Below are 21,444 nucleotides of genomic sequence, written 5' to 3' on the forward strand. Positions count from 1 at the left end.
AAAAAGGCCAATCATTAACCGTGTAAATAACTGAGTGGCTATTGAGTTTAATAACACACTATTCTGTTGCTCATTCATTAGGAGATATGAAGTAAAAACATTTTGAGGTCTCAAAAATATTTTATTTTTTAAACTACAGAATTACACGGTGGTATTTCAGCCCCACAAACACCTGCTGACAGTATGAATGCAAAACAGGACATTCGTGAGGCTGTAGAAAAATGGGCACAAAAAAAAAGAGAATGCTGTTATCAAGTAAAATATCTGAAGACTGTGGTCGAGTGTGTTTTTTTCTCTGACTTTTAAAAGCGTCACATCCTCAAATTCAAACAAGCAGATGGTTGCCAGAAACACTCTGAAATCAGCAGGCTGCTTGCATTGGGCACATCATTTTGGTGTCTTGGCCTCTTGACTTTCACATTGATTTTTATTTCATTTGGTTTTGATCCAAGGCAATTGGAGAGGACTTTAAAGTCACCAGTGACCTCTGAACTTCAATGATGGCATTTTGAGGCATTTTATCTAAAAGAGAAGATAAGGGCAGAAATGGCCATTCACTCACCATCCAATGAAAAAATGTATAATGACATCATTTGTGGTTTCAGTTGAAGCAGCTGAAGTAAGCTGGTGAGGCTGTGAACAGGTGATACTCCTGGAGGGAGAAATGTTTTTTGAAGAATGTGCAACCATGGCATCACCTCATTTTGCTGATAGCACACAGCCACAACTGATGACAACTTCAGACCTAACTCTTACCATGCTCTTACACAGTATCAGCCCTGAACTATAAGTCACATCAGCTCCTGGCTGAGTGTCTGAATTTTGTTTCTTCCCTCTGAAAGACTGCAGAAACGTAATCTTCGATACAAAGTTGGGTTGTAGGAAAACCCAGCAGATACAGAGCCTTGCACTGCATCTCCCTGCAACTCAGACTGGTCTTAGCATGTCAAAACCGACCTTGATTCCTCCCAGGAAGAGATAGTACTTGTCTCTGGTTCCTCACATAGACTTTCCAAGACATTGTCTTGAGCTTCATCTCCATGGTGCTAAGTGGTTTGCCACACAGGAGATAAGCTGGAGTTCTCAGATGAAGGGCTGATGAATTTGCTCCTTGGAAGCAAGGGGACTTTTGGCAGTGTGGGTATAAATGTCCCCTGCGAGACAGAACTAATTTGGTAATATCATCAAAAAAATTCCTGAGGTAGACACCCTGTGGCACACAGGCCTTCCACTCAGGGGAGGACCCTGGCCATTGTTAGTCATGTTCCTCCATATAGTGTGTGAAGCTTCTCAGACCCAGAGAGGTGGCCAAGCGTGTGACCATGTTAGCAGAGGGAGTCAGCTGAGGCTGAGATGGCTTCATGTCAGTAGCTGCATCTGTTAGGGTGCTGCTCCTCATTCTGCCACAAGGAAAGGAAGGTTTCTGTGATAGCCATTTTTCTCCCTCGCTTTTTTAGGGACTTCCATGAACTACTTCCAGCCATCTGAGGCTCCTGCTTTTACCCTTCCACCATTGACCTTTGCCTTTCCATAGCTATGGTGGCAAAATGGAACCATTTTCTTCTCCCAGATGCCTGAATCTCCTTGCTTATTCTCACCTCTGCTCACATTCAGGCTACTTTCTTCCCAGCATTTGTGTTACTGAAGTAGAGCAACTTATAGAAGAAACACTATAAATGATGGCAGCATCCTGTAGTGCTTCTGCTGCCAAAATACGAAACAAGAGATTAGAAATATAGCATTCCCATATGAAGAGTACTATGCCAACTAATTTTGGTGGTACGTAGATAAAATAGTGCTTTAATTTACCTGAACCTAGTCAAATCTGAAAAGAACTTATAGGAAATCATGCCTATATCTTAGTTAATGAAATTCTGGGCTGCTTCTGGGAAGACTGACAATTGTAAAATCAATCTGCCAAACCTTCATTCACAGCTTCATCGTGAAGCCATTACAGATATGGCAAAGACTGTCAAACTCACAGGGGTGTGTGTGGTCGCACACATGGGAAAGGGGAGCACCACATTTTCTTCCTGCCAAGGCAGCCTGTCAGCCTGGCGGGGGGGGGGGGGGGGGGGGGGGGCAGGAGAGCAAAGAACAGATGCTTTTGACACTGCCAGCACACCTTGATGTCGCAGGGCTTTTTTCCTCCCAACCAATAACTTGAGCCTGAAGTCACCTCTGCAAGCACACCACACAAGCTCTCATTTAATGGCATTGCTCATGATGCTTGGAGAAGGCTGCCAGAGGACTCAAGCCATCCGTCCACAGCCCTTCTCACTCTTCCCATCAAGAAGAGCACACTGGGACATCAATGAATTTGACCAGCCAAACTGCTACACTGCACCATCAGAGGCAGATAGTGGAGCTGATGCAGCTTGATTTTACCAGCACTCTTTGCAGCTGGTTTGCTGCACCTAGAAACCACAGAAGGCTGAAATTAAACTGTTATGTATCATATCTGCAAGTCACGTGTGCCTGGGTACCCTTGCCCTTATGTTCATGCTCGTTATTATACACGGAAGGAGGGTGTGCAGCAAGCACTGGTCCCGGGAGGACAGCACGATGCAGCAATTTTCAAGCTGGTTGCTTTGCAAACAAAAGCCAAGGTGCCAGCAAGTGATGTCTGCAAAGTTTGATGCCTTGATTTCTGCTGGGTGGATCAATATTAACAGTAATATTGCATTTCCAGGGCATACTCAGCTGACAGAACTATTGATTATTTGGTATGTAGCAGTGCATTGATACTTGCTAGCAAACTGGGACACTGAAACAATAAATGTGCAGTTGTTAACAAGCAACACAGGGCATTGAGTTTCAGTGACACAACATGGGTATTGCTTCCTTTGACTAAAATGGAACATCTTTAAAATGTCAAAAATATAATTTAATTATCTGACATACTGAAATACCACAAGAAAATACTTTCTTCACTGAAACCTGCAGATTGAGGTCATATTTACAAATATGTGACAAATTAGATCAATAATTTCACCCTTCTCCCCTGTGAACAAACACTTGAGGCATTCTCAAAGGGGAGATGTTTTGTTTGATATGTTTAAATGCGTATTGTATCAGATCACCTCATCCATGAAGTTTTCAGTAAAAGATAATGCAACATTACACTTTGATTTCAGTAGTTGAGCCAAAGTTGTTTGCTTTTTTTTTTTTTTTTTTACCTGGCTTTTTTATTCAGTGTGAGGTATACATATGCATGTGTGTATTTGCATAGGGCAAACTCAAATTAAAAATTTATTACTCAAACAATGGGTTTATTTATATGTGAAAGACATAATGGTATATACTTCCATAAGCTGCTGTCTTATATATAAATTCACAATTGTCTCCAATAGACATGTTTAACCATCAACCACCAAACTATTAGAAGGAAACTGTACAGAAAACTAGCTGTATAACTGGAATTAATTGAAAAAGGAGTTTTCGTACGGTGCAGGAGAAAGAAATAGTTTCTGTGAAGAAAAAGAACTCATGGTACTTGCTGTTGCAGGAAAGACCACCTAAATGGCTTAACATTTTTCTTTTAATCTGAGTGTGGAGAGGCAGGGGAGGTGATGAGTAAACATATAGAAAATGCACCTGTACTATATGAAGGCCTCTTCTGGGATAATAGAGCCTTTTTTTTTTGCTATCAGGACATTGAATCCTGTAGGCTTAGTCGCCTTATCTGCCATTTACAATTTGGAGAGGTCAGGAACAAGGGAGGCTGAATCAGCCTCTGATGGTGGCTCCTCTCTCTCTCCCAGTGCTGACAAATGGAGTCTAGGATGTTGGAGTCCAGTTGCTCAGCTGAGCCTGAGCTTCTTCAGCTGATAGTAAATGAAATGTGCCCAGAAATATTCCCAGGCATCAAGGCCAACTGGCACAGAACGGTTCATATCTCTGCTCACAACCATGCCTTAGGATCCCTAATGCAGCTGCTAAATGCAAACAGCTCACTGGGATGAACCCTGATCCATGCTTAGGGATGATTTAGGAGTTTACTAGTTGTCATGGACCAAAGCATGCCAATGAATGGTCTAGTAGTTTGAGTACATCCAGTCATGCTGTCATGCCAGTGACATTCCCAGACACTGTTTAACTTGCTTAAGACAGATGCAGCCTAAGACATTGGTATGACATATCTCCTTTTTCACCTTTCCTGTCCAAGGTGACCTCTTTTCAAATAAGAGAAGGGAACTGTATGGCCCTAAGTTTGGTTATAACAATAACATTTGGCTGGTTCATGGTATCACTCTTACTGAGAAACTGTAGATTACTGCTGTCCACAAGCTAATAATTATTCCAAGGAAAGAGATGTTATGTGTTCAAAATAGCAAAGATGTAACACATGGTCAGCTTAACTTAAGAAACAAATCACCATTCTCTTTGTCCCATCCCATACCACTGTCATCTGCTTGACACAACATCTTCAACATTTGCAACTTTAAACTGCATACCCCCAAAAATGCATCCCACCTCAAGCAGTTGCCGTATGTTCTAACCATGCTACACCAGAGGATCATAAGATGTCCCACAGGAACTTCTGTGCTGAGCTGTCCAAGGCAAAGTGAGTCTGATTTCATGGATCCCTTTGAGCTACAAGAAACTGAATGCAAGCACTTGACTTTGAGATGAACTGACTATATCAGGGCAGTGACCATCTGGAAGAGGCAGAGCAGTATTAACCCAATCCCACACCAAAAGCGAAGATCTTGTTATGGTGTCGCCCAATTTTGGGCAATCTTCTACACTCCACAGGGACCCAAGCACTACAAGGCAGTGGAAGGAGGCAGAGGAAACATTTGTACCTGCATTCTCTTCCCCACACACACCAAAAAGCCCTCTCAGTTGAAAGGTTTCAAAGCTGTCATCAGAAGCTCTTACTCTCAGATGGGAGCCATTCAGAGAAACTCATCCCTTTGAATGGTTTTGCTCATGATGCTTGCAGTACTTGTCTGTGGGCATCACCCATGTAACAACCAACTTGTGGTTTGAAGAGGGAGCTTACATCTAGCAAGCTAGATGTATTACAGCAATGGCACTTTCTTGATGTACAGAAAGCACCAAGGCTGCCATCCAACCTTTGCAGTGCCTGCTTTTCCCAAGGAAAAGGTGATGGAGACTTGTGTTGAGCAGCTGGTGCCTCCTCACAGCTCCTATCTGGACACCTCTGCGGCCCTGGCAGCTGCAGCTAAAAGCACTGTGTGGGCTAATGGCCTTAATGTTTCACAGTGGCTCCCTGTCTCTGGGAGCTATAACGCCAGGAGGATGGTGGATTACTTCATGCCAGCAGTCTAATACGTTATGATCCTATGATCTAGTGCAAAAGGCAGGAGGAGTGGGAAGCCCAGCAGGCACCTGATTGAAGAGGCTGGGGGAGATAAGAGGAGACGGTGTCCTGCTGTGCATTTTCTCCACCTCCATAACCTTCTCATTTTCAAAGAGTTTCCACAGGGCTGTGGCAGCTATTGTTCTCAGGACCTTATGCATCAGCATCCCCACTACACTGACAGCACTTTGGGATTCATGCACTGCCAGCCCTCCATCTTCTCCCTCTCAGGAAAATGAGCAGCTCTTTTGGCTTCAAGAGAAAACAAAATATGTTCAGCTCAGATAATCCTGGGCTAATGTGTACAGGGATATGCTACATACTCCATGCTCAGACAGACCCAAATGCATCTACATCAGACTTCACAAACACATGTCCATCCTTCCTTCCCTCCAAAAGTGGCCACAGCAGCCATATCAAACTTCGGCACAACCATTACCAATGTGTAGAACCAGAAATTAATGAGAATTCCTTTATGCATAATTATCAAGGAGGCTGATGATTCCTATTTGCCATTGAGATACAAAAGAGGCTAACTTAAACATACAGCAAAGTTTAAGGAGTAATCCTGCACAGTCAGGTAAGTAAAAACAGTGTAAAAGTTGTTCCTGTTTCTGTTTGGCTCATAATAGTACCAGGGATGTGCATTTTTTAAAAACCTGCTTTTTTTTTTTTCTTTCCTAAAAAGGGTTGAAATAGGTTTGAGCATTACAATTTTTATCTCAGAAATTACAGAGACATTTCCATGTGAACATTTCCCTTCACAGTCAGACACCCATATTCACCATGTGTGTAACTTTGACTCGGGGACTGCAGCTCCCCCGTGGTCCAAGGGCTCAGGGTCCATTTTGTGTAGATCTTTCTGCCAAAATGGGGCTATTTGTGAAAGGAGACATTGTAAAGTCACCCACGGTCTTGATAGACACAGTCAGGTAGGATAATATTAGGGAGAAATTATAAGCTTCAATATCCAACTGCAGTTGGCAAACCTGAGCCTGTGTGGGTTGCCTGTACCAGTACTTCACTCCTTTGCTTTCAAATGTTTGTCCTGGCCCTGGTGATTAACCACCTGAATATGCTGAAGAAGGATAGTCACAGGAAGGATCTCATGATAAAAAGGCTATTCCTGGCCCTCTTTCCATCACATCATAATCTGTCCACTAATATGGCTTGAGATCTCAGCTGATCAAAAGGTCATAAGATGCTACTGCTAAGTATCACTTGGTCTCTGTTCAGCTGAAGGCATTTTTACACCATGTAGAGGAATGCAATAGCAAAGCCTTCAAATCTGTTTGTATAATAGATGAAGTCTGCACTGTACGGCACTTATCTTCCTTCAGGGAGTGACACCTGATAAATACATCTCTAGTTCCCAGCAAATTTGAATGAAACAAAGGCAAATCATACCGCTGTACACTGTAAATATATCACCGTAGAAAACATAAGACTTCCCACTCTCCCACCATTTCCTTTGCTAAAAAAGGTATAAAGTGCTAATCACTCTCAAATTCTGCTAAAATCAAGGGAGCCCAAATCTCTGAATACATTACTGAGAACTCCGTAATAACATAAGAGGGACTAGAAGATATAGCACTCATTTTAACTAATGAACTGATAAAAAGTATGTTGCCTTTTTTAAAATTAAAGTTAGCAAAAAATAAAAAGCAAAGAAATAGTGCTCATTAGCATATCAATAGGAATACTGGAGTAAAAATGGGGAGGAATCTAGTAAGTGGACAATCTGTTTCCCAGTGAATAACACTAGGATGGACACATTTCAAATATCTTGGGATGAGTAACACACCAAACCACATCTTACCTACTACCACATTGACTAGTTGTTCCCTTTTGTACTGTGGTGTCCTGGTGGCAGTGGGTCCATCAGTCCTGCACTGTGCTTATCCTTGGATGCCAGCCATTGCCTCCAGCACTGACTCCTGCCTCTTCTCAGAACATCCTGTGACCAACCAGTTCTCCATGGACAAAACCACAGACTGCTGCCCAAAAACAGCAAGGAGAGAGAGTACCACTGCCAACAACCACCTGCCACCTGAAGCCCTTGCCTAGCAGGTCTGCACAGCTAGTTTCTGTGAGCATGACAATTGGAAAAAGCATTATTTTCCATCTCCCACACACCTCAAGAGTCGTCATAATCAAATTAAAACCCTCAGCATACCCCAGACTATGCATCTGCTCCTTGGGTCTCCAGATGTCCAGATGCAGAGTTCTACAGCGTCTACTGACCAACAGACAGTTTCTTTAACTGCAACTGGCAGTCATTTTGCTCCTCTCTGTGCTTTCAAAGCTGAGTGCCATCAAAGATTAGCAGAAAAAATCATGACTATTTTTCCCTAAGAAGCAGCAGTGGTAATAGGCTTCAGGAAAAATCCTCCTAAACGCAAGTGATAAGCATAGACTGTGTGGAGGCTGACAGGTCTGATTATAATTATCACTGCAAGGGGACCAGCACTAACCTCCCTTCTAGAAGGCAATGACAATTCCTGGGAGGGAACATGTAAGTGAATTATCATAAACAAAATCATTGCAAGTGGAACTGTTTCACATTGGGAAACTAAATAAGGCCTTGACTTGGAAGGGGGGAAAAAAACAACAAACCACACACCAAAACAAAACCTTGAACACTTATTAAAGTTCCCCGGAAATAAAATCATACTCGATCATATATTTAAGTTTTTCTGACTCTGGACTGATGGGAGTAAAAGAGTGAAGCAGGACACTTGAAGCATGGGATGGAGTTATGGATGTATAAGGTGTTTGGAAATAAAGGTTATTTAAAGAACATGCTCTGCAACATAAGGTGAAAAAAGAGCCCCAGAGAGCATGTTGCTCCAGACTGAGATAAGCCTTGAAAACTAAGGCAAAACTCAGGCAGCCTTGTTCCAACCTTTCCCCATTCCTCATGCCTTAGCAGGAAGAAAGGCAAACACAGCACTCTTCAGGTTGCCTCTATGTTCCTCAAATTACATCTATGCATGGACTGAAACACTGCAACACTGTGTTTCGGCATGGTTTTGAGGTAGGTACATGGTAGGTAGTATTCCTTCAAGACTGTCCTGTCCTAAACTTCTTGGGACATTCTCTGACAGCATGACATTTTTCTTAGGTTGCAGGTTGTTTTGGCATTTCTCATTCTATTTCCATTGGAAACTTGGAAATAGAGAAACCTGGGCAATCTGGAAGTTTGCCCAAGAATCTTAGAGTAGAAGTACAGTAGCTTTTTCCTTCTGAACAAAGATAAATAGATATTATCTTCTTAACAGTGGGTTATAACTGCAGAGGAGATGAAAAGGAGAGCCTCAGAGTCAAAGGCAGTTCTAGGAGTTTCATTCTCATTATATCTCAATGGAGTGAAGCAAATAAATTGTGCAAGGAGACATATGGAAGCTCACTACGCAAATGGCCTATTTAAGGCTCTTACTTCATAATTAGGTCCTGGTGTCAGGAGGTTGGTAACAATTATTCACACATAGATCATCTCGATACAATACAAACTGTTCTAAAACCTAAATGATCAGAATGGCATGCATTAAAAAGACCTATTTAGCTTGATCTTTTCAGACTCTTTCACTTAGTTCTTGGAATACTGGTTTCTGTGCTACACACATCCTAAATTTCAAGACTAACTCTGGAATAATGGGTTTGGAGAGCAAAAAGGAAGAAATAAAAACTTTCACAGCCATAACCCTTTGTTCTTACCTTGTTCACAGATTTCACCACTGGACTCTGCACAGGGAACCCACAGTCTCTTCCCAAATTCTTCATCTGACTCAGTGGCATTTCCCAGAGCAAAGAGAAAAGAGAAAACCTTGATTGTGGGAATGACTGTGCAGAAAATGGTCAAAAGCATCCAAAGTTTTGCTCTGCCCTTCTCCATTTCATGACATCATTTTGCATGCCCACCACCACCTGCCACCCCTGAGCACCTGGTGCTGGCATTCACCCTTGGCCCTGCCCAGTTTTGGAAGGACCCCTGATCTTCTCTTTAACCCATACAGATGCGCAGTTTTCTCCTCCCAAGAATCCCTGGTAAGCATGACAGCATCACAGCTTTCCTCATCAGCAGCAGGGCATGCAATGAGGCCTGATGGCAGGGAGTGGTGCCATGGATTTCTGTGACAACCTGTGTCAGAAAAGCTCGGGAAGAGCAGGAAGGTGTCACGGGTGGGGAGATGAAGCCAAGGATTACCACATTGCAAAACCATTTAAAACATGGTTAAGTGTTTGTGATTCGACATTGTGACTGTGACAAAGAGTACTTCTGGTATAAAAATTAGATCTTCCTCTCCTCTCTTTGTCCAGCTCTTGAGCCCTTCACACAAAGGTGAAACATTTTACATTTTCACCTGTAGTGATGCAGATCAGAGAGTGTTTTCTTTGCTCTGCTTTTCACTGATTTTGCCCAAGGCATCCTTTTAAGCAGCAGCCTGTGCAAAGATAATAGGTGGCACAATTCTCTGTAACTGGAATCAGCAATAAATCAGCCATCTGCCACTCCAGGGGTCTGAGATTAACCCAGCTGCTGGACCATGACTGCAAAGCATTTGCACATTTAAATTACAGAAATACGAGGTTACCAGTGTTTTGTTTTTTTTAAAAAAAAAAAAAAATAGTGACTGAGAGTGGAGAAGGTGCAGGGAGAAGGGGCAGAAGATAGCCTTAAAAGACTCCTCCAGATTAACCCTTCTGGACACCAATAATCTCGTAACTCCAAGCAGACAACATTTCTTATATAAAGTGTTAAAAGGATGAGAGATTTGAAGGAAGCAACTTGAGATTCATGAGACATCATGTTTCAGATGACACTTCTTTGACACAGGGGGAAAAAAAAAGACAGAGACATTCAGCTTTCTTGTCAATGCCTTCCTATGCTCCTTGGGAAGTATGACCAAGCTACACAGATGGCTTACTTGGACCCCTTGGAAAACACCAGAGTAACATTTTTGTCCCAAGATGGACAAGCTCCCTTACTCCACAGCACTGGCAAGATATCAAGGAAATTAAAGAGGTCTGCATTCTGAAATTTAAAAGTTTAGGAAGATCTTTTCATTTACTGTGTTCATTTTACCTTCCTGAGTAACAAATATGACATTGCTACTTTGTGCACATTGGTGCTCTAGGTCCACATTAATATTTGTCCACATCTTTGGGATCCTATCTATAAATATGTTCAGAATTCTTATTTGGTAACTGAAGTATTAAGAGGCTTAAATCACTAGTAAACACAAGCTGGCTCCACAACTAAAAGCGTGAGCCACACTCTGTGCAGGTGCATGGCAGGTTAGGACAGCTGCCAGGGTCTCCCCTGCTCACTTTGATGTGGGCTTTAATCCCTGCTCCTGGCATTTGCTTTTGCAGGTTGGCATCCCACGGTCAGTGATCTCAGGTTAAAAAGAAGCAGTTGTGGCCAAAGAAAGAGGTGCAGCTGCAGCCAAAACTATCGGCAGCCACTTGTGGGAAATTCAGGCAAGGTCTGCATGGAGTGTGCCCTTAGTGAGGATGGTAACTTCAATACACAACTCATTAAGTCAGAAGAGGCAACTGAAAAGCAAACAGCAATCACATGTGTGCATACAAAACCACACATTTTTATGCATAGACTTTATTCAAGAACAGGTGGGGTCTGGTGGAACGTACAATGGCACACAGATTACTCCAAGTTACTTGGCCAGCCCTCTTGTTGGCATTTGCTGTTTTTTTCACCCTGTCCAAGGTTTCCTAGGCCAAGCATGGCATATCCCTCTCTTGTGACAAAGAGGAAAATACAAGAAGAGAAAACAGCATCTCTTCTGTGCAAGCTCAAGACAAGCTGCTACAACTACATGGTTCAAGGCAGAGCTGAGAGGAGAGAGATATGCAGATGTCCTACAAAGCCTGCTAGAATCACTTCAGAAATGAGTGCACCTCCTAGCAGCATTAATTTGGGACTGAACTTCTGATCTTCCCTCTAATCTTCCACAGAGGAAGGACCATTGCTCTGCAAGGAGTTGTGAGAAGACCATGAGGAGAGCAGGCTGGAAAACACATTTAAGTCTCCGTAAATTCTCCACTATTTATCATAGTATTTCCAAAAAGGCATTACATAAGTGGAATTACGTGCTCCAAAACCAAGCCCATGTGTCTGAAACCCAACGTGAGATCTGAAGTGATACGGGTATATACTAGGGCATGGTTTTCAGGTGGGAGACAGGTCACAGGGATCATCCCATGCCTAGGACTACAAACAGGGCCAAGCTAACAACGCAACAACCCACAAGCTTCTGAGATGCAGCAAGTTAATGAGCCTCTGCCCATGCTTTGAAAAGGTGTCCTTGAACCTGACCTGCTGGCTGTGTGCATGCTAAAACTGCTGTTAAAACAGGATCTGAACGTGTTTTAAAACCCAAAGGCAGGGGTTTTGTCTGTCTCCAGTTTCTGTAAAGTAAACCTAAATGTTCACATTGAAACAGCAGCACAATCTAGAGAGGAGTATTCTGTGTGTGTGGTGGAAGATGCTTGTATTCAGTATTAAGTACTGGACTACTACAACAATGCAAGTTCTCATAGGAACTTGAAAACTATTTTTTTTTTTTAATTAAAATAAATGTAATTTAAAAAAATGAAATAACAAAAAAAAAAATACTACCATGTAACTCTTCACAGCCTGGGAATGGCGGGAAGAGGGGACCAAAACATTTTTTTTCTTTGTTTTATCCAGATAGGATAGGGAAGGGGCTTTTGCAGAAAGGGGCTTTTGTAACCAAAGCACCAAAACAGCATCAACCAGCTCAGCTGAGCCATGGAGCTGCCTGGAAGTTGCCTCTTCCCTCAGCAAATGAGGAGGGGAACACCGACACAGGCGACGCTGCACCTTGCAGAGATTCCTGTGTCCTACAAGTAACCTTGCATCACGATACAGAACCACGAGAGCAGCCTTATGGGTACGGAGAGAGGAGGACAGTGAGGAGGAGGGGAAGGAGTGGCAAGAGGGAAACAATCAGAAAACTCCCCGGGAGCCAAGTCTTTTCCTCCTTAATTTAAAAAATAAAAATAATAATAAATCCCTCCTCGAGACAGAGATGGCAGGAGGGCATGAGCACACTCGTGACACACACACACACCACACACACACACACACACGCTCAGCTACAAGCAGCACTCCTGCCAGGTGCTCGCCCCAGTGCACCAGCCCCGGGGGGACGAGGGGCTGAAACCTCCCTACCCAAACCCCTGGCAAGGACTCCTCCCTTTCCCAGAACGCCTAAATATCACCGTGGGTGGGTGATATTTAGGGAATATCAGGGGGAAAGGGGCGACACTTGGGGGAGCGGAGAGGCGGCAGCAAAGCCCCGCGCCCGGCCGGCGGCCCCGCATCCAATTCTCATTCCCGGCACGTTTCGCTCCTCTCCGGCGCAGCCCGGCTCCCAAACACGAGTGCGGCGCAGAATGTGCCATTTTCGAGTCGCTGCAGCTCCTTCTTGGCACCCGTTCAGCTTTTTGTCTTGCCTTCTCCTCCGAGCGCCCAGCGGAGGGAAGGAAGGGGGGGGGGGAGGGAAGGAAGGAGGGAGGAGGGAGGGAAGAAAGGCAGAAAATGAAGCCTCCCTGCGGCACCCCCCGCCGCCACCGGGGCACCCCCCCCTCCCTCCCCAAAGCCCACTTCCCAACCGAACCCACTCCGCAAACATAAATCTCTTCCCACCTCCGCAGCAGCCAGTTCGCAGCCTCCTTCCCCCACTCCCACCACCCCTTTTCATCGCTCACTCCTTTGTACTCCTCTAAATTTTTCCAGCCAAGCGTTACAGCTTACCACCACTCCCCTCCCCCCCACCGCACACATACCCCCCACCCTGCCGCCCTTACTCCTCCATCCCCACGCCCTCCCACCTTGTCCTCTCACACCAGCAAAAACAATAATAATAATAATAATAATAATAATAATAATAATAATAATAATAATAATAATAATAATCGTGCCACGGTTGCCAATGCGCTGGCATCTCCTCGGCGTGGAGACCCCCTGCACCCACCACACGCCTGGCAGGTCCAACCCAGCAGGGCACAGCTGCCCAAGCGAGCTGCAGCACTCACGGGCACGCACACGTGTGCACACACACACATGAGGGCACGCACACGTGTATCCGTGTGCATCCCTTGGCATTGCTGTACATACAAACTTTCTGCAAGCCTGTGCCTGGTGACCGAATTCCTCCTCCTGCTTGTGGGGCAGGGGAAAAAAAAAAACAAAACAAAACAAAAAAAAAACAGAGCTGGAGTAATGAGGGAGGGAGGGTGTATTTCTCTAAGCAGCCCAAACGTGGCACTCACAGCTTCTACCAGCAAGTCCTCAGCCTGCTGTGCTGGCAACCAGGTGCCCGTTCCAGCCTGGCACCAGCTTTCATTTGTTTTTCTCTCCTCTTAAACGCTCTCCTCCCAGATATTTATACACTTATTCGTTTTATTTTTTTGCTTTTTTTCTTCCCTTTTCCCCTCTTAGACTGCCCACAGAGGGGGGTCCCTGCCACTCCCACCCACAAATCCAAAGCAGCACGTGTGGAAGGAGCAACCAAAGAGAGCAAAATGTGATGCTCAGTGGACCAACAAGGCAGGGGGGAAAGCCCCATATGTACACACACAGCTTGTATGTATGCTCTTCTCCGAGGCAGAAGGAGCAAGAGATGCCCTAAAAGCAGGCAACATGACTCTTGTGGATGCCAGGATGTGCACGCCCCAGTGCCCTCCAGCAAGGAAGGAGACAAGTTTAGTTGGGAGGTAGAGAAAGGCTGAGGCAAAATGCATGGAAAGGACCCAAGAGAGCAAACTTTGAGCCAGCAACTTGAGTACAATTAAACTGGGCTTTGAAACACTACTAACACATGCATGAGGGAGATAAGGGGGTGTAAAATGCACCTTGTCTAGTGCCTGGAGAAAAGAGGTTTGGAGATAAAATAGAGTAACACTGATGCTGATGAAGAGGATGGCTTGGGAGGGGCATGGATGGAGGGGAGAAGATATTCTGAGGATTTCAGCACAGCAGAGGTAGTGTCATGAGTACATTAGGCTGGAGACCCAGAGCAGGGTATGGCCCCATAAGCAGCTGCTCGTGTCCATGGGGATTTTTATGAGCCTGGTTGGACCCGCTTGTCCACTGAGACACATCAGGATGGCTCCTTGGAAGCCACCAGAGTTAGAAGATGGTGAAACAGATGGGCACTCGCTGCTTCTCAGATCCAGTGCCTCCACTCCTGGTGGCAACGAGTCACTTTCGGAGACCCAGCAAAAGTGCTGGGAAAAGGCTGGTTCTTGCTGAACATGCTCTGGCCACCCTGGGGAACAGCAGAACAACTGGTTCAAAAGACGGTTTCCAGAAACAAACCAGGAGACAGGCAGGTAGACAGACAGCTAGCATGCTCAGGGTGGTACAGACAAAACAGCAGTGTCCTGAGCAGCTGCCCAATACATATCTTGGCAAAATCTCACCTGACTGTGGTTGAAGCAGAAACTGCAGTCTGGAATCCCAGACCTGTCAGCTGGTCTGACTTTTACTTCCCTGCCCTGTGTGTATAATGCAGGAGGAAAGCAGAGGGCTGGGGGACAGCGTCTAGATGCCAGGAGAAACATAGAGGAGCTGGTCCTTCAGCCACCCTCAGCTGCTACCTGTGGAGCAGCTGATGGGCAGGCTCTGAAGTGGACTTAAAATAAACAGATGCCCTGTTGTGACTGCACTCATTAAGGGATGAGTGCATTTGCATACTTAAACTGAGCCTCAGCCAGTGTCCTTAGGAGCACCTCTGTCTCTGGGTGTGTCCCCTGTGCAAGGTTCACATTGGAACTTTCTCCAGGCCCCTGCAGCACAGCTGGAGATAGCTGGGTTGAATGGAGAAATAATCAGTTAAGAGACACTACACCCTCTCTTTTGAAATGTATCTTCACTGTGCAGGCCCTTTGTGTAAGGATATCATCCAGCATTGGCAATAGTTCATAGAACCACAGAATCATAGACATGTATGAGTTTGGGTTGGAAGGGATCTTAAAGATCATCTAGTTCCAACCACTCTGCCATATGCAGGGACACCTTCCACTAGACTAGGTTGCTTAAAGCCCCAGCGTTCTTCCCAACATCTGCCTCCAAAGTCAACCTGCATCCACCCAAATTCTCTCTCCCAGCCAGTTTACATATCCCTTTTTCACTCTTTGCTGTTCCTCAGGTTTAGAGTGGATTTCCTTTCCCCCAGCTAGCAATATCATGTTCCGGCATGTGGCAAGGCAGACTGGGTCCCTCACACATGTCCATGACAAAGCAAGCCCTGAAACCTCAGAGGCCCCCACAGAGAAGCATCCCTGACCAAAGGTATCATTGAAGTTACTCCCAGATGGAGGCACTTTAAGATCCTTTCAGTTGAAAGGCACTATAAATAAAAGATATTACGGACTAAGAAGTTCTCAGTTGCAAACTGGAGTGGGAAAGAATATTTTAGCATCTTCTTTCTAAGCACATTAACTCTTGGCAGACAAGATCGTTCAGATCTTCGGAGCTCAGAACTTCACACAGTACACACCTCGTTGAGCCCGTGTGCTCCATCTCCAGTTTCAACAGCTCCAAAATCCACACTGCCCCAGTGCTATAGACCCCTCAGTGCAGTGAGCATCCAAATACTGTATTGTTTTGGGGGCTACAACAGTAAATACACACTCCGTGGTGATCTTTCCCAGGAAAAAAAAAACCTCAGCCTTTGCCACTGTAAGCTCACAAGAGAGGGTGTCTGTGCCTGAAGATTTTTTATCAAGTGGCTTCTGATGCTTCGCTTCCCAGGGTGAGCAAGCACTTTGTATCAATCTGGCCTGCTTTAGTGCAGTGACCCAGCGCTGTGCTCTGCTGCTGAAAGTTCAGGTCCCAGCTGCGGGGCTAAACTCTTGCTGACACTGTGCTGATTTCTCAGTCTCTGTCACCCACACTGCCAGGGAGGGGGAGGAATGTTGGTCTTTTTTTTTTTTCTTTTTTTTCATGCTGGAAAAGAAAGAAAACAATTGTGCAAAACAAAGAGAAGATGCGGCAAAGGATGAAGGGGGAGGAAAGCGATCTCAAGGTGTATGGTGATGTAGAGGAGAGGAAATCATCTGGACAGCATGGGGCACCTCACCTCATGCTTCTTTTTCTTCACCAAGGAGAATACGTGCTTGAGAGGTAATAAAATGTTGTGGGCAAGGAAAAGCTTTTAGGAAGCCTTGGAGAACATGTGTGCATGCACAAGTGCATGGGGAGAGAAGCAGAGGGGAAAATCACTGTTTGTGACGGGTGAACTACAAAAGGTTGGGTGGTTTGTTTTGGATAAAGATCCCTGCATGCAGATGCTTATCTAAAGCCTTCAGTTTTCAGAGCAGGGCTGGAAATGTCTTAAGAACAGACTCTTCTTGCATGATTTCCAGTATCTCTCAGAACAATTGTCTATGCCAAAAATACCAAAAAAACATATTTTTTTCTTCTTCTTTATTTTATGCAGTGTTTTGGCTCTTCTGCTTCTGGTTCCAAGCAAAACCTAAACTCACAAAGTCTTTAACTTCAAGGTTGGACTGTGCTTATTTAATTTCAAGCCATCCTGGTTCTCATGACTACACACATATGAGGGAAATAAGAAAAAGAGGTGCTGTGAATTCTATGGAAAACTGTAAGACTCCTTGAGAATCAGCAGCAAAACCAGCTGGCTTCCCTAAAAGTGAACTACAAGCCCTGATTTCTCCCACCTTAAGCAGATTATTTATCTGTAAGCTGGCTACTCCTCTCCTGGATGATGCATCATCACAGCATTCCAAGTTCAAATGAGCCTGATAGCCTTGGGTGATTATTAGTCAGTTATTGAATCAATAAACAAAATAAGGACTTTGAAGAGAGTCTTGTTTCCCCACCCAATCTTGAAACTCATCAGATCTGCAGTAGCCCTGATTTTACAGATAAGGAAGAAATAAAACAGTTTTAACATGATCTGGTGCCCTCCAGTTTTGTTAAATCAGAGTATAATTGAGGTAAAATATCCCAGGGATGGCACTGTTGGGATGAAAGCAGTATGTTTTCCCTAAGTCCCCTGGACAAACATGGCTGGTTTTGATCTCTGGCTGGATTTCCACCAGGATACCTCAAGTAATGTTGCTCACTGTGTTAGGCAGATCAGAGGGCTGGAACACCTCTCCTGTGAAAACATACAGAAAGAGCTGGCATTGTTCAGCCTGGAGAAGAGAGGGCTCCAGGGAGACCTTAGAGTACCTTCCAGTGTCTGAAGGGACTACAGGAAAGCTGGGGAAGGACTTGGGACAAGGGCAGGGAGTGATGCGACAAGGGAGGGAATGGTTTTAAATTGGAAGAGTGGAGATTTAGATTGGCTATTGGGAAGAAATTATTTCCTGTGAGGGTGGTGAGACACTGGAAGAGGTTGCTCAGAGAAGCTGTGGATGATCCATCCTTGGAAGTGTTCAAGGTCAGGTAGGACGGGGTTCTGAGTAACCTGGTCTAGTGGGAGGTGCCCCTGCCCATGCAGGGGGCTTGGAACTTGATGATATTTAAGGACCTTTCCAACCCAAACCACTCTATGATTCTGTAAGAATCAGGCCAGTGTGCTTTTAAGGATGCTGCCATATATCCTATGCCCCTGGAGTATTCACCTCAGGAAAGTTAAAAGCTCATGCAGTCACTCAAGATATAGTGAAAAATTACTGTTTTGCTGCTAAAAAACAGACAAAGTTTTCCTTAAGTGATTTCTTGTCTTTTTTTCTGCTTGTCTTATTATTTATTAATTACTCAAGCAGTGATCTTCAGCTCATCCAAGTGGTTTCATGATCAAGACTCAGGTCTTGAGCTAGTATAAATCATGATAACTCAAACCAAGTCAACAGAAACTATGGATTAAGTCTGTGGAAAAGGTGTGAACCAGGCATTTGTGCTACAGAGGCTTCCAAAGCAAGGGCACAGTCTTCTAGACAGTGCAGTAATACAGTCTTTTTTTTGTCTTTTTTTTTTTATTTGATTGAAGCTGTTGGCACTTCTTTTGAATGACCAAGACAGGTACAAGAGGCCCAAGGAGGCCCAAGACCCCATTTGTGTCCACAGGTGTGAATCGGGAGAAGCTTTTTTACCTGTCATAAACTGAGCTCTTTGCAAAATCTGTTCATTCTGTCTGGCTAAATGCTGCAGGATGCTGATAATTTTTTGTCAAAACTTGCCTGTTGTGCAGCTTCTTAGTTTAGATGGGAGGAATGTGTTTAACTTTTGGCTCGAAAGAAAGTAAAAAATCTGGACCCTTTCAAAATTGCTGAATGGTTGAGAAATCTGTCCCCAGGCTTTTCTGAAGAAAGTGACCCAATCTATCTAGTTATTACACCATTCCCTGCCGATGTCTAACACATGGATTGATATTTACTTGCAGGAAATGCTGGCAAGAGACGGGGGCTCCCATTCACTTGTGTTGTTTACTGCTCCCCCGAGATCACTGGTGTCAGCGACGATGGAGCAGATCTTTTCACAGGTGCACAATTTAGATGCCAAAATGGGTTGTAAAATAGAACGAAGGAAGAAAGTGCTGGAAGAAAGCTTGTTTGTAGAAGGAGCCATTGGAAAGGGATGTTGACCACATTCATTTTACAGGGCTGATTTCCTAAGTCTACACTTGCTCACACTGCATCAGAGGGATTGGGTACCGTGTCTGAAATCCAAGGAGCACGTCAATAATTTGCCAGTTGATTATACAGGGGGTGAACTTGTCCCTGCTCTCCATTATTGGTTCAAACCCAGGAATTCTCATACCCTTTCAGACAGATGGCGGGTCCTATTACTTCTGATGTTAGATTTCCCATTGAGGCTGAGCGCAAATCCACATTCAAGCTGAAAGTAAACAACCTGCGAATTCAAAAGGCATTAACTCGAGCTGCCAAAGCATTTGCTGTGTATGCTGCAGATGTCAAATAGACAGTTTCCCACAGCCCTGAGCCTAGACACATAACCAAGTTACACAGCAAAACCTTCCTCCCAGCCCAAAAATCCATCCTGAGCAGAACTCTCTCTCCTTGATGGCATTTTAAGGGCTGGAGTCTCAGCTGGAGTGAATTAATATAGTCTCTCTGATTTGAATAGAGCTTCACCAATTTATACCAGATGAGGATTTCACCCTTTGGAAGTGAAGTGGGAAATGACTATATAATACTTTTTTAACTGGGGGGGGGGAGGGGCGAGGAAAGTGCTGTATTTTAAAGACCACTAAGTTTATTTCAATTTCTAGGATTAATTTCTGAAGAAACCTACTACAGAGTGTGGTCCCAAAGAAGCAGGCTTTGCAGAAAAATGCATATAAATAACACAACTAATAAATACAAACAACGCAAGTTACCCAACATTTTCCTAGCACAACATTGCTCTGGTATTGCAAGACATTCAGAAAGTGGAAGGGACCAAATACACCAGCCTGTTGTTTTTGTTGTGTTTTTTTTTTTTTTTTTCCTGCCAGGGCTGAATGACTAGGACAAAAAATCATGGAACTAAAACATACAAACAAAAACCCCACCTATTGCTTTGAACATTAGTACCATGATGTTCTCATTGGCTGTAAAGATATGCTAGACTATTTTTCTAAAATATTTTGGTGTAAATCACACAGCACCACTGAAGTCATATTCTGTAAATCAGGTTTTGTTACATTTAAGGCAATAAAACCTTACATTATAAATTCAAGAATGATTACCCAAATTAAGTGTATCATTTGTCCTTTCGTATGGGAGGCCTCGCTTGCAGACTTGGATATGCCTTCTCCATAGTAAACTGGAGGTCAAGTAGTACACCAGTATCAATGAATGGAAGTTTTTAGGACAATGGTAATGGGAAACCAAACTTTAAACTTTAACTTGAAGCCACTAGACGGGTAACGGTCATCAGAAAACTCACTTCCCCTTTCCTCCAGCCATCCTTATTTTCACTTTACAATTCAGTGTAAGCTGGCAATTAGTAATACTTTGTCTGTTTATAGAGCCTTCTATCTGAGGATCTAGAAGCACTTTGCAAACACTAATGAATTAAGCTTCTTAACACCCCCTGAGAGACAGACACTACTATCTCATTTCCACAGCTTGGAGAGGAGGTGCAGGATTGCCAAGGGTTGAAGCCAGCCAGGTTCAGGGCTCAGAAGCTACTCAAGACTTCAAACCTCACCTTCTGCTCAATAAAGCAAGGTTTTCAATGAATGTGGTGATGTGCTTGGCAACGTCTGAACCTTGCAGTTATCTCTTGGGACTGCCGGTGTGCCCTGATGTCTGACAGGCTGAACACACAAAGTGTTGAACTTCTACCCACAGAGAAGAACTTAAGTCCCATTTACTGTTGGACAGAAACACCATAAATATGCCATTCATCCTCACCTAAAACAAGGGAAGGGACCTTAGAGATTATCTAGATCCAACTCCAATGCATGGGCAGGGAGAGCTCCCACTAGATCAGGTTGCTCAGAGCCCCATCCAACCTGGCCTTCAACACTTCCAGGGAGGGGAAGCAACCTCACTGGGCAACCTCTTGCACTGTCTCACCACTAACATAGTGAAGAATTTCTTCCTAATATGTAATCTAAATCTCCCTTCTTCCAGTTTTCATCCATCACTACTCGTCCTCTACAAGTCCTTGTAAAAAGTCCTTCCCCAGCTTTTTTGTACCCCCTTCAGGTACTGGAAGGCTGCTATGAGGTTTTCCTGGAGCCTTCTCTCCTCCAGGCTGAAAAACCCCTACTCTCACAGCCTGTCTCCAGAGCAGAGCTGCTCCAGCCATCGGATCATCTTTGTGGCCTCCTCTGGACTTGCTCCAGGAGCCCCATGTCCTTCTTATGTTGGGGTCTCCAGAATTGGACACAGTACTGCAGCTGGGGTCTCACGAGAGCTGAGTAAAGGGGGAGAATCACCATCCCTAACCTTCTGGCCACACTTGCTTGATGCAGCCCAGGACACAGTTGGCTTTCTGGGCTGCAAGTGCACATTGCTGGCTCATACTGAGCATTGCAAACACAGGAGAAAATTGGGAATTCAGTTGTCTTTACCTGTGTTTTGTTAATATCACAGACCCTGGACAAAACAATACAAAGGTCTGGGAGGATTCCTTT

General features: G+C 44.4%; 1 protein-coding gene across 2 annotated transcripts in view; it reads right to left on the minus strand.

Moving 5' to 3' along the window:
- Nucleotides 1–21,444, minus strand: part of SETBP1 (SET binding protein 1) — a 266,909-nt gene that overhangs the window by 135,511 nt on the left and 109,954 nt on the right. Inside the window, exon 4 of one of the 2 annotated variants that reach the window (XM_051642997.1) lies at nt 9,047–9,112. The exons of the other annotated variant lie outside the window; for it this stretch is intronic. Coding sequence (XP_051498957.1) covers nt 9,047–9,112 — 66 coding nt within the window. The remainder of the gene's footprint in view (nt 1–9,046; nt 9,113–21,444) is intronic. 2 annotated transcript variants of the gene reach the window in all.

The sequence above is a fragment of the Apus apus genome, chromosome Z, assembly GCF_020740795.1.
Source record: "Apus apus isolate bApuApu2 chromosome Z, bApuApu2.pri.cur, whole genome shotgun sequence".
Taxonomy (NCBI): Eukaryota; Metazoa; Chordata; class Aves; order Apodiformes; family Apodidae; genus Apus; species Apus apus.